The 13,550-nt window shown below is 40.8% G+C and overlaps 1 protein-coding gene across 1 annotated transcript in view; it reads right to left on the bottom strand.

The window, feature by feature from the left end:
* LOC108888214 (calsyntenin-2) overlaps window positions 1-13,550 on the bottom strand; it is a 233,152-nt gene that overhangs the window by 94,368 nt on the left and 125,234 nt on the right. The window contains exon 3 of the mRNA XM_018684112.2: window positions 344-539. Coding sequence (XP_018539628.1) covers window positions 344-539 — 196 coding nt within the window. The remainder of the gene's footprint in view (window positions 1-343; window positions 540-13,550) is intronic.

Raw genomic sequence — 13,550 nt, 5'->3', positions numbered from 1 at the left:
TGCTATTTTTTTCACCCAGCACTTTGCCTCTCAGGCTACATATAAGCTACCATATTCTTTCTAAACCATCACTGTACTTAAGCACAGGTGATAATTTGATTGAATTGGATTATTGCATGAATTATACAATAAGGTGGTCTTTCCTTTTCACTGACTTTTAACAAGCAAAGAGAAGTCTGTACTGAATTCAACACTCGTTCTAAAGCATAAAGTCAAACCTATAAATCCCATTCTCTGTCTACAAATGTGAATTATGCATGTAAACATATTGTGCATATGCTTGTGTTTTCTGTCAGACTTCAAAAGCCCTTTTTGTTTGAGCCCTGGTGTCCGTTTTACTCACTTGTGAGACTTCTTGCCCTCCATGCCCCCAGGGCCCGACCCACAGTCGTGAGCCTGGATGATGAAGGTGTACTCCTTCTGCAGCTCGCAGTCCACCAGGCCGCGGGCCCTCAGCTGGCCCTCGCCGGACGTGCCATTCAGCACTACTGCTTTGAACGGAGCCTCCAGACCATGGATGTTGAACGCACAGATCTCCCCTAGAGACCCAGAGGAAGAGAGGGAGGGAGGGAGGGAGGGGAGAGAAGAGGGACGAGGTCAGCATTAATCACCGTCAGTTAGGTGGAATCCAGGTGGAGAATGAATGATGTATGTGTGTGTGCGTGTGCATGTGTATGTAAATGAGGTTAAGTGTACGTTACGTTTGAGTTTCGTAGGAGAATGTAGTGAAGACTTACCAGAGCTGCCCCGTTTACATGATATAAATGGGCATATCTATATTCTTTTGTCACATAGAAGAGAAACAAGAACATTTTAGCCGAGGCCTTCCTCAGTGTGCAGGCTCAGTGTTTGTCACAGTCCAGCCTCTTTCAAACAGGAGCAAAGTTGAAATAATTGATATTGGTGGCCATTAAATGACTCTATTGTGAATGTGAATATTGGAATTGGACCCTACAAATTAATTGTGACACTATCTCTGAGCCTTCCATGTTTCTATGTTAAGTAAAACTGATATCATTAAAAGAAAAATATGAAATGGGAATACAGAATGGGGGAAAAACACCTCCAGGATCAGCTGTCTCTCCCACTTCCTAACTCTGTTAGAGCAAATCAAGTACTGTCATGAATGGAGCACACAGAGCAGATTACAAGGAAACCATGTGGCTTTTCAATGCAACGTTGGGGAAAACAAATAAGAAAAAATGTTATGGCTATTCTATTGGAATTAAAATAAAAAGAAATGCAAGCCATTCTTTAAAATGCAGATTTGTATAGATTCTTATTTCATTCTTTTTTAAAGTCAATATTTTTGTTTTTTGTTATTTTTGGCTTTTCTCCAGTATCTCTAAGTCATTGTAATGCCAATATCCTTGTAATCTTCACTGTGTGTTCTATTTCCACCACAGTACTTGATTTATTCCATTATGTGCAACTGACACTTTGTATCATTAGTTGGATTGTGATGATCACTGAGCTTTTGCATTACAGAAGACATCAGCCAAAACATTTGAGCATGTTACTCTTCTGCATCACAAAACATGAGGACAAATGTGAACTTTAAACGACTTTTTAACTCTGAGTGCAAACCAGTTTACTCAAACTTTTTAAAGGATAAAAACTTAATCTTACTGATGTTCCCATGGAGTCCTGGAAATCAAAGTACCAACTTTAAGTTGTAAAGAGCTGTAACCTTTTTAATACTGCTTAGACAACAAAGTTTATGGATGCTGGACGAGAGCTAGATTGCCATAAATAGGCTTTCACCGAGTTCCCCCCCTGTGCAGTGACCTTGGGTAATTCACACTTAATTACATACTCTATGTAATGTTCAAAACCCAAAGATATAGACAGAACACATCTCAAGAAACTACAAATAAACAGATGAAGCTCACATTCCTACCACTGCATCTCTTACTTACTGTGTAATTGTTGTGAAAAACATCAAGGACATCCCTGCTGTTTGCCCCCCACCACAAAACAACATACAGCACAATTGAGTTACATGAGGCTCAAATAAAACTACAGCAGCTCAAAGTCACCCTTGTGGAGAGATACAGAGGAAGAAAATCCATTTAAATCCAGAGTGAGCAGCTGACAAGAGCAAAACAAAAGAGCCAAGAGGCGGCTGACATTTATTAGCAGGCCCTATAAAGAAGTGGTCCATTTGTGGAGTTGGTGAGAGAAGGTTTTTTTTTTGTCCTTTTTTTTCTTGGAGAGCTGTCTTCTCCTCGCGCTTTCACTAGTGGGATTTGAGGAAATCACTTAACGCGTCGGACTCACACCCTGACCTGTGACGGCTAATTGCACTGATATCACTTAAACTAACAGCAAGGACTAAATTGGATTCCCAAGCAGCTTTGTGTGTGCATTGCTCCTGGCAAGTTCTGATAAGAGCAACTTTATTTTCCGCTGCCTTCCCCTTTCTCTCCCCTTTCATCCTGTTTCTGTCATAATCCCCCTCCACCTCACCTCACCTCAAACCCCACCCCCCACCCCCACCCTCCAACCCCCCTGATGGGGCAGGGCCTCTGAAATGACAATTTGCCCACAGAGCTATAGGCAAAAATGATAAAGAAAAAATAGAAGGCGGGAAAGGGAGAGCAGAAAATGAGAGAATAGGGAGGAGGGGTGTCGCTGCTGTCTGCGCGCTGTAAAGACTTCCCCCTCTGTATTGCCTGAACAATGACTTATCAGAGTTAAATGGGCCCCCACAATATGGAGAAGCATGGCTTGCCGGCGAGAGCAAAATCATAAAATGGCACGGAGCAAACGGTGTGCGACAGGGAGTGACAGGAGATGCAACAGTCTCAATGTACGGCTTCTCTCAATAGTGCACCACCGTACAAAACACGCAAATGGAAAATCCATCACCACTGGAGCGAGAAATAAATCCAATATACACAGGCAAGTGCAGAAGCTTCCCATCAGGATGACTATGGTGAGGATATGCTGATGGCGTACGGCCATGACTGAGTCCGGGTGGCCCGACATGCTCCTCCTGATTTAATTGTAGCTAATGGGGGAGTTGGGAGTAGGTTCAAGGTGACTGGGGGAGGAGGACTTCCCTCTTTTTTTAAGACTCAAATAAACACTCAGATAGCGGGGAGGGGGGGGGCACCCCCACTTTTACATCAGCCTATCACTTCGCTCCAGACCTGATAAGTGTTTTGCCACCCGCAGAGAGATCCAAAGACGGCTGGTGGGAGGAACGAGGGTGGAAGAGCTGGCCCCGGCGGCGGTAGAGGAACAGATGTTGGGCGGCTGGCACTTGGCAGTGGCAGAGAGCTCACAAACGCTAATTACTGTGCTAAACTGTTAGCTAAATATGTGTCTCCGCGTCACATTAGGCTTTTAAGAGGTAGATTTATGGTCAGAAGGAACTCTGTCTTCTTGGGGGAGGGGGCATTTAAAACTAATGGATGCAAACTAATGGATATGGATGCTGCAGTGCTATTCCTTTATTAGTTTATTTGCTGGGTTATCATCACTGTTTGGCTATTTGGCATAATGAATCGTTTTTATGATCTTCAGTACTCCGCGTAGGATGACAAAAATATTTTCATTGCAGTTGCACACACTAATACACACACTTGCACAGTAAAACTTTGACACTAACTTCCTTGACTTTTCAGACACCAGGAATTTATCTCACTCTCTCCTCATACCTTATTCTCTACCGGTGTGATTACTAACTCTCCCTTTGGGCACCATTATGTTTTCATTTAATCAAGTCTAAATTAATGACTGTCTATTAATCAGTGGGAATGTGTGCTCAGGACCTAAGCTGCTGTCCTGCTGGTGTCAGAAGTCCTGCAGCGCTCAACGCCTCAAGGGAATCTGGCACCTGTCCACACTCGCCTATCTTTGAGGACACAGAGCTCATTATCAGTGAAGGCAGAGCCGCTTTGCTGGCAACAGTAGCCTGTGTTTGCAGAGCTGGAGGAGTGTGACAAAGTATTGGGGGCCACAACGCCTCGGGGCCCTAAGTTATTATCAAAGCTGACAGAGCATCGCTGATGAGCTGCCTGCATTTGTACATACACACAGGCTGCTTTTGCTGAAAAAGGTGCTCTTGCACATAAGTGCATAGATATGCGTGGCAGCTGTTTACTGAGTGTTTGAGTGAGAAATAGAAGTGGAGATATCAGGTGGGAAACAGCCACACCGCTGAGAGGAGGAAGAGGAAGAGAGAGATATGAAGGGAGATGAAAGGAGGAACTGAGAAGGATGGGAACATGGCCACGGCCTCAGGGCAGCTCCGATCTCCCTACTGGAGAGTGACCAAAGCACAAGCATGGATATACACACACACATTTACTCAAACTGTGCCAGTTCGGCAGCTCTAATCAGAGCTGACATGCCTTTCATCCTCCTACTGTTGGAACACACACCGGATAGACAGCAAGTAAATCAGATTACTGGATATCACACTGTTACTGAACACATTCTAGACCAGGCATCAGTTTGCTGGCACCAAAATGTTTGCACTCACATTATCTTAATATTTTCACTTGCCATTATTAGTAAATCAGCCCTATTTGAACAAGAGTTGCTGTCTAGTATGAGGTTTACACAGTTGTCATGATTTCAGCTGCTTTTCCAATTTGGATTTGGCATCAAATTATCTCTTGTATTAGTCACCCACATAACCCGCTAATTCTCCTTCTCATTTTAGTCACAAAAACACAATCGCACATCCACAGGCACTTCAGGATACACAGATACACACTCACTCACACACACCCCAACCCTCTCAGCTGCAGTGCAGAGATAGAGTGTCAGCCTCATAACTCTGCAGAGGGCCGAAATTGAAAATGCTGTAATTATGCTCTTCATGAAATTAGCCAGCCGAGGAAAAAACACAATTGAGAAGCTGTCCATTTTAGAGATAAGGATTAATACTAATCAAGCTTACATGTTCTGACTGGAGCGCATGAAAGTTGGAGTGGTGTTTGTGTTCTGTGTGTGTGTGTGTGTGTGTGTGCGCGCGCATGTGTCGGATGGGGGATTTTTAATTAAAGACACACTTTCTCAACAGGGGTTTAGAGAGGAGTGAGGGAGTGTGTGCGTGTGTATGACTGTTGTGGGGGGTGGGGGTGCAAGATGATTTACTCGACCTCGTGGATGCTGCCTCCGTACCACCTCCCATCCATCGTCTCCTCTCTGTTAATTACATTAAAGGCTCCTCTCACAGAGTTAATGACATCCCACTGTCTTGTAACAAAGTGAACACCCACCCTCTGTGTGTGTATGTGTGTGAGAGAGAGAGTGGTGTCAGAATGAAGGGTGGAGGACTGAACCTGTCAATCAAAATCTCACATCAAGACAGTAACACAATCCTGGGGCCCCTGAAACAACGCATGAGGGCCCTGAATATCTAAATATCTACAATCCCTGGCATGTTCTGGAGCTTCTGTTAGTGTGTGGGTTCCCTGAGTCATTTATGGTTGGGTGTCATTTTATTCTGTCATAAACCAACACTTTTTTTTTCACATATCCACCAAGAAAACAAACAAATAAACAAAAAGAAACAGATTCAAACCAACCTAAAACATGGACATGGACAAAAACTAAACAAACAACATAAAACATACTGTAAACAGTCTAAAAATGTGCATGAAACTGAAACATGACACAGGAAACAAAACACAAAAGGTTAAAGTATCTTATTTTTCTTATTTTTCTATTTTTTGCAGTAAAGTTACAAAACATAATCAAAAGAATGGTCATAATTGGTGCAGTAGAGTCTGAGATATCCTCAGTATAATGTTAAAGTCCAATTCATAGTCTTTGTATACAGTGTGTGTGTGTGTAGAATGCTCTACAGCTCCATATTGTGCTGTTTACTTTTGAGCAATCCCAATGCATTTGAGGGATTTACTTGAAATCCCTCTCATGAGTATATGCCTGTATATTCTGTTTCAATTGGAAATACATTACACTGCAGCAGTTAAAGGTTCTCTAACTTACATTTCATACACACACACCATAATTCAAGTCACTAGTACCTCTGTGTTGGACCCTTCCTCTGTACTATATACACATACCTGTATGCCATTAAAATGTCATGCCAGTTTATAAAGTGGGTTTTCCATTATTAATTTGTGGTGTTTAAGCATAAGCTGAGAAAACCCTGGTGACATCATCGAAGGTCATTTTCTCAAGCTTTAGGGACCTCTACCCAGAGGCTGAGTATGACTAGTAAACTGACCTTGAGTGTCCCAAGAAGTCCCAAGCAAGAGCAGATAGTTGACGATTTCACTTTTTTCCAAACTTACTTTCCCTCTAAAAGTCAGTAATATGTGAGTAACAATAAGCAACATCATAAAGTGAGGTGAATTAGATTAAGTCTGATGCAGAGTAACAGCACTGGTAGCAGCTTTTAGGAAAAATCACCATGTCCATGCTTCTTAATCTCCCCTCTGCAGGCATTTCACTGGACAGCGGCGTTCCGGGTCCTGAAAGCATCAATGCTATTTTGTCTTAGAAGCTTTAAAGGCTTGTTAGCCCTGCCAACCGTATGCGATGCCATACACCCACCTCCCTCTCTATGTCAATAAAGTTAATCACAAACCCCAGCGGGCGACATGTCAATTACCTCAGCCTCAAAATGGAATGGAGCCAAAGTACTGCTGGGCAAGTGTCAGACTATCAATAATAAACTGGCATCAAATGCAACACCAGTTAAACAATACAGTAAACACAAACACCTCAGTTTAATCAGTTGGCTACTTGGTGATTACATCTGCTTAAAACAGTTCACTCAAGGTTTTCAACCTACGGCAGCCAAGAATAATCAAATTTCACACCACTGACATCAAACTGACAACATGTGTTTCTTCCAAAATGATTGACTTACCATATTTCCGTAATAAGCTGTAAACTGTATCCATGTAGTGTTCATTGTGAGAAAATGACATAATGCAATATAAAGAGCATCAGGATTTAGATATAATTTATGTTAATATTTTGTGTTATGACTTTCACTTTACTGTCCTCTTCATAAAGCCTTCTTTGTAGTCTTTATGGCCCTCTGTAGGATATCTCTAAGTACATTGTTGTTGTCTGTCACCACTGAAAAGTCCACTGTGCACAGTGACTGGATTTAGTCCATTTACAGTAAGTCTAAGCCTGGATTCATTCTTTTTTTCCTTTTTTTTCCCATATTGATGCTGGATTACATTTAGATTATGTACAATTATAGCTGGAGTCAGATACTGATAACTCAGTCCTTAGCCCTCCAACAATACAAGAATACTCACAGAACTTTTATTTATATGCTTTGACTTCCAAATGGCGATGGGCAAAGAAAGAGACCAAGAGGGAGAAAAAAATGCTGCTAAACATTAACAAAACACAGCCAAAGCAATCACATTAAACATACAGAGAAATCAATAGTTTCTATTTTCTAATTCTGTTCATGGAAATAGCCTCAGGGGAGAGCATGTGTCCTTGTCTGAGCAAGGCCAGTTAGAGTTCAATGTGTTCAAATATCCGTATCAGAGTTTATGACCCCCATTAATGCCCCTGAGGACATTCTCTGCACAGCTGAGCAACATGATGAAACAAAGATCATTGCCCTGCTGACACTCTCTTTGACCATGGATAAGGTTTATTAGAGCTAAGGTCAAAAAAGCAGAGCAAATCTAACCACACAATAGAATATACAGAGTAAATGTAAATGTAAATTTGACCAAGGCCCACTCAGCAGAATAAATTCAGCCTTGTCCTTATTTCTCCCTTTTCTTGGTTACACTGTATGGAAACTTCTTCTTTAACACAACAAACCCAAGTAACCTGGTTTTGCCTCAGCAATCACAATATGTCAAGTTAACTTGATTTGTTTTGCTCAATATCAGTGTGCAGCGTTCCAGCTGTAAGAATGAATATTACTGCATTATAGAATCTGGTAAAGCTCATACATGGATTGCATGAGAAACCAGTTTCAGATGTTGGTTGACTTTCAGAGTTTTACAGCTTTCTCTCTTGGGTTTCCTCATTAGTGAAAACTAAAACTTGGCAACTCTGACAAAAGAACACAGCAGCGAGAAGTCTGCGCTACAACAGTATATCCGCACTAAGCTACTTAAATTTAAAAACACTTCTTTTCCTCTCCATTTCAGCCTTATTTCCAGAGTAAAACTGCATTTTTCTCATCTAAAAACTATCTCCAGAGCAGGCTTTTGCAAAAAGGAGTTAAGGATGGAGGCCGCATGGCAGTGAAGTTAAGAAAGTATTTTTACCTATATTTATGTTGATTTTGTCATCTTAAAGGGACCATTTATGATCAGTTAAGATTTTTACTGAACTTGTCTTCATTAATATTTATACATTTCTTCTATATCCTGTCTCCTCTTTTTCTTGTCTAGGAATAGATTCTAGTGGGCTTTTTTTGGTATCAGATGTCTATTGAAAATATTGTTAGTAGTCAGCTTGGTATGGTAGCTTTCCTCTCCGACACACCTGCTGATTCACAAAAGTGCAAAAGTGGTGGTTCTTGTTGACAATAGAATCAGAAATATGTGTAAATGAGAACAAGTAAATAGTGAATTTGTCTGTATTAAAAAACAAAACAGTATACTGTGTGTGTCCCTGTGAGCAGGAGGACAGTGAATGAAAATTCAACTTAACAAATATCTTACATCTCTAACTTTGTCTGTGATCTGCTGTCAATACCCTATATTTATGAATTCATATTTAACTATATATGTTGGATGTTGAATAGTCTGGTCAGCTGTCTGTCTGACTCCTTACCAGATGTTGGCTGTGATAGTTTTGTTGTCAACTGACATGAGGACAAAGGAGAGGAGATTCGACTATTTTTCTATTGGTCGGACTGTGGCCTGAGGTCTCTAATAAAATGCCTTGGAAAAATTAGTGTGGATGCAAGTTGTTTTCAAGTGTTTTTAAAAAATTCTTGGTGTAGATATAGTATTGTCAAAGAGAACAGGCAGTACAAGGATAACTATGCATGATAAAAATCCATTAATTTAGAAAAGGATCCCTGAAGTAAAAAGTCTATCTAATATTCTGGCCATTCTTATCACAGGGTATCACCTACTGCCCTCCACAGAGCGCAGTGGAAAATTAAAGAGTCCCAGTTCCAGATCTCTGTAATGAAATAATTATCCCCACTCCACATTATGTAGCACCACACTGCCCAAATACGGGTTGAAATCCTGCCATTAAGCTATCGATCGTCTCATCACATGCCGACAGCTCTGGCCCAGCTGTTCACCATCATCACCACTGAGTGTTACAGGCTCAGCTCCAACCACACAATGGATATGGTTCCTCTCAGTTTGCCTTAGTCTGCTCATGATTCAGCAAAACCTGGGCCACAGCCAACATTAAGAAATAAGGCTTTGTCCAGTGCAGTCAGGGCTAAAATTAAATGAGAAGCAAAAGAATAAGATACAGATGGATACTGAGTTATGTTTTGATTTTTGTAAATGCTACAGAAAAGGGGTTTAACAGAAAATCAGTTACAATATTTTCATGCGGTCATTGTAGAACCTAGACACATCATATCCCAACTGACCACAACGAAAAATGTTCTGATCTTGTTTACGTCTTATTAGGGGATTTGAGAGGGAAACGAGATCAAAAGGTTGATGCTGTCTCAAAATGGCCCCCATATCTCTGGTGTATTTTGTATGTAAATTGCTATTAGTTACATCACCCTGCTCATGCAGCCACAGCAGCTACGAAGCAGGAACCTATCCTTTCTAGTGGAGACTGCGGTAATGAGTGCATTAGGCTGATGGCGCCGTGAGAGTACAGGATGGATGAGCTCGCCATGGAGCGGTTGCTGCAGACTGTGAGAGACGACAGCCTCGGGTGACACTTCTACTACCGCTGCTGGCAGTGTTTACCTTTGAGGGGGGGAAGGAAGACAGTAGGAGAAAATAGGGGATGGAAGGAGAGGAAGGGAGTGAATACAGGGACACCAGGCATGTACAGTGTGTCTGAGAATAGCCGCAGAGGAAATATTGTTCCTGTGTCTGTGGGACGTCTCTGGAGAGGACTCGTGAAATATTATTTTGCACTTATTCCTACAAAAGAGAGCTACAAAAGAGACTGACGACAGATGTAACAGGAAAGACATCCTGATGGAAGCTACAGTAAAGTGATGATTTCTCCCTGTCAATGACATGAATCACAAAAACATTCAACACCCTCTTTATGATTTCTTTTTTAGAAAAAGTACACCATGATGAAGAGCCCAAACTGGGAACCACACAGACTCAGGTGTGTGTGTGTCAGTGAATAAATAGTCTTGGTCCAAGCTATGTGTGTGGCTACAACAGCAGGATTAGCCAGACTCAAAACTCATCAGTGTTATGACAAACTAACCTTATGTACATCGGGAATTATGAAGCACTATCTCAGGGGCAACACATACATTTAAAACATATCACTGAATAAAGTACAAAATACAAAAACATATACCAAATTACAGATAAAATTATTTTTTAAAACAGAAACACAACAACACTAGGCAGAGCAAATCTTATACAGGCCTCAAAAGTTTAGATCCTTAAAGCTCACGCCTCAAATATGAATTCTGTTTTCATCCCTGAGAATTTCCCGTCTCGCTAGAGACAAAAAGAGATACTGTGGCCCACATCCTGACTTTTAGTTCCTGGAATGGTTTAAGCTCCAAAAGCAACTCACCACCCCAATACTTTAACTCCAATTAGCCTTCATAAGTCCTTTATAACATTCAGTGAATGGTTTCAAAAACTCTATAATGTAGTTGTAAGCATTGTCAACTGTGTATTGTCATATTATGTTGTACTATATTATTAATTTCCTCTGTTCATAGATCAGTCTTCACTTATGGATGCCCATAGGAGATAGTGTAGTTGTTAGTTGCTTATAAATGGGTAAATGGGTAAAATAGGTGGAGTGCACCTTTTAATTAGGGCTCCTGTAAAATTATATTAGCTTTAAGCATTACATGTGAAGTTGTCTTTTGATTAATCCAGGAACCAGGAAAGTAGTTTTATAGTTTTTTTTAGTTGTAAGCTCTGATTTAAGTACTGTATTCTGAGGATGTCTGTAAACTGTATGTACTGATTGGCTTGTGGGGAATAACACAAAACATACTGGACCATACAAAGATAAATCAGGCTTCTGTTACTGGGTGAAGATAGAGACAAAACTGAACTAGGACATAGACACAGATGTCTGGTTACTTCTTTTCAACTATGTGATTTTGTAGAACCCTCAGGTTATATGTTTAATTTAATAAAATCACAGACAAGATGCTTTTCTAAAGCATTAACAGATTTGTCAGATGTAAAAATGCATCCCAAAACACAAACTAAAAATGCTTAGGGGCAAAATGTTTTCCAAAACTCTCATTGGAGAGAAGTTTGTGTTGTGAAAAATGACTCGACTTTTTCCATCCAGGTCTCCTGGCATCAGTGGGCCACCATCGCTCACTGATACTGTTCAAACTGGGCCAGGGACCTGGGAGTGCGAAGGTAGGGCATCCTCTGCCAAAAATGTGCGTGTGTATATGTGTGTGTGTGTGTGTGTGTGTGTATGTGGGTGAGTGAGTGGGTGTGCCAGAGCAAGTGAGAATGAAAGGCAAGAGATTATGGGAACAACAATACATATCACAAAAATGCCGTATAGACTATTTCTTGCTGTCTACACCTGTTTTTCAACAGCTGTGTGTGTGTGTGTGTGTGTGTGTGTGTGTGTGTGTGTGTATGAAGTAGAGAGAGAGAGATCAGAGTGGAAACATTCATAACAGCTAGGCTGATTTGGCCTCTTGCCGTTCCTACACCTGCCTTCTTTGCTAAGTAAAATGGCAGAGGTGTGTGTGTGTGTCTCTGTACTCTTTATTCTGAGTGTGTCGTTGTCGCTGCCTTCCACCCCAGAAAACCTGCACAGACTGAAAACACTCAGTGATTGGCTGGCCAACATGAGCAGGAGAACAGCTCTATCCCTCCCATCATTTGTTCCTCTCATTCGCTCTCTCATTTATTCCTGTCATTTGGTCACGCCATTTCTCAAATTCAGCTTCTTATTAAGTGTCTGTCATCTGCGCCATTTGTCCATGGGCCTGCGTTTCTCCATTCCTTCATTTGCCCTTCATACCATTCTTTTTTCCTCTTTTAGCTTCACCTTGCTGGAGAAATACGGCTGTGTATTTCTACTTTGAACTTGTATTTCTAAGCTTTATTTAACCAGGTATGTTAACAAAGGCCGCATTTCTCATATGTGGCTCAAATGGAGCATTTATCAGTTCAATGTCTTGGTTAATGGAACAGTTTTTATGACAGCAGCAATCTTATCACAAGCCTCCCTTTCAATAACAACAAAAATTCAGACATTGATAAAATACTGATAGGATGACCTGCTATAATACAGAAAATACCAAAATCAAAGGTGAGACAACAATTACAGTCATCTATCACCACTAAAATAAGAGTCTCAAAGCCTTTCTAATATCTGTTCCAAACTGTTTCAACAGCATCAAAATGAATACTTGTTGGGGCTGCTGCTGAACTTGGATACCAACTGCACCGTTATTTATGTCAAAGCTTGTCGTGTTCGCGTCCATTTACTCCTAAATTAGCCATCTATCACTTTCTTTTCTGTCTGCTTCCTCTCTTTTGATCCTTGGCCAAAGAGCCTGGTTGGATGATTCAGTGAGGGCCCATGGGATGTGGAAGTCAGACTGTACTCTCCTGATAGTCAAAGCACAGCCACTGTGAGTGAAAAGTGTTTAAACCTGGCAACACAAAGAAGGCCTTCTCCCTTTCTCTTGATAGATCAGGGGTTCAAATTTTTCACTGTCACTTCTCATGCTGCTGCAGCTCCACTTTACAAGAGGGTTGATCACTATTGTAGACTAGGGCAAAGAAAATTTAAGCCAAGGAAAGTGCTTAGCTTGCATGCAAAATATTTGCTCCAACAACATAGATACAATTTGTCTAAATGAATAATTTAAATATTGAGGTTAGTCCCTACACACCATAATGTTGACTAATGTAGCACTGACAGAATCACTACTAAACTCTGTGAGTCTAAGCTTTGGAACTGGTTTGGTAAGCAGTTTTTCTTTGGCTGCTCACATCTTTACAGATATTATATAATATAAACAAAGTTTAGCTTGTGTAAAAGTGCTCCATTGTAATTATTTTCTTTGGAACATGACATTGTTTTGTCAGGAGAAAGTAGTAATGTAATCACAGTTATAATATCAGGTTTTTCCCTAAGTTTTGGGATATGATTGGGGTTTGGGGGTCATCCCTTGAGAAAATTTGATCTTGACTAAAAACTGTGCATTTTCACATCTGTTTGGACCATTATCATGACAATATTTAAAATATTATAAAAAAAAAAAAAATACAACACAGGTCCTGTTGTTTTCCACTTTACAGTCACACTTTAAAAAGATAAGCAAAACAATATGCTCACCGATGAAGTATGTGCTATGTCCTGAAGTAGTACTCCACATTTTCAAGACCCATTGCACATGTGCCATATAAATGACATTGGTAAAACAAGGCATTTTTTTCTTTGATGGC

Source organism: Lates calcarifer, linkage group LG21, assembly GCF_001640805.2.
Source record: "Lates calcarifer isolate ASB-BC8 linkage group LG21, TLL_Latcal_v3, whole genome shotgun sequence".
Taxonomy (NCBI): Eukaryota; Metazoa; Chordata; class Actinopteri; family Centropomidae; genus Lates; species Lates calcarifer.
The sequence above is the reverse complement of the archived record's forward strand: the minus strand, read 5'-3'. Positions and strand labels throughout refer to the sequence as shown.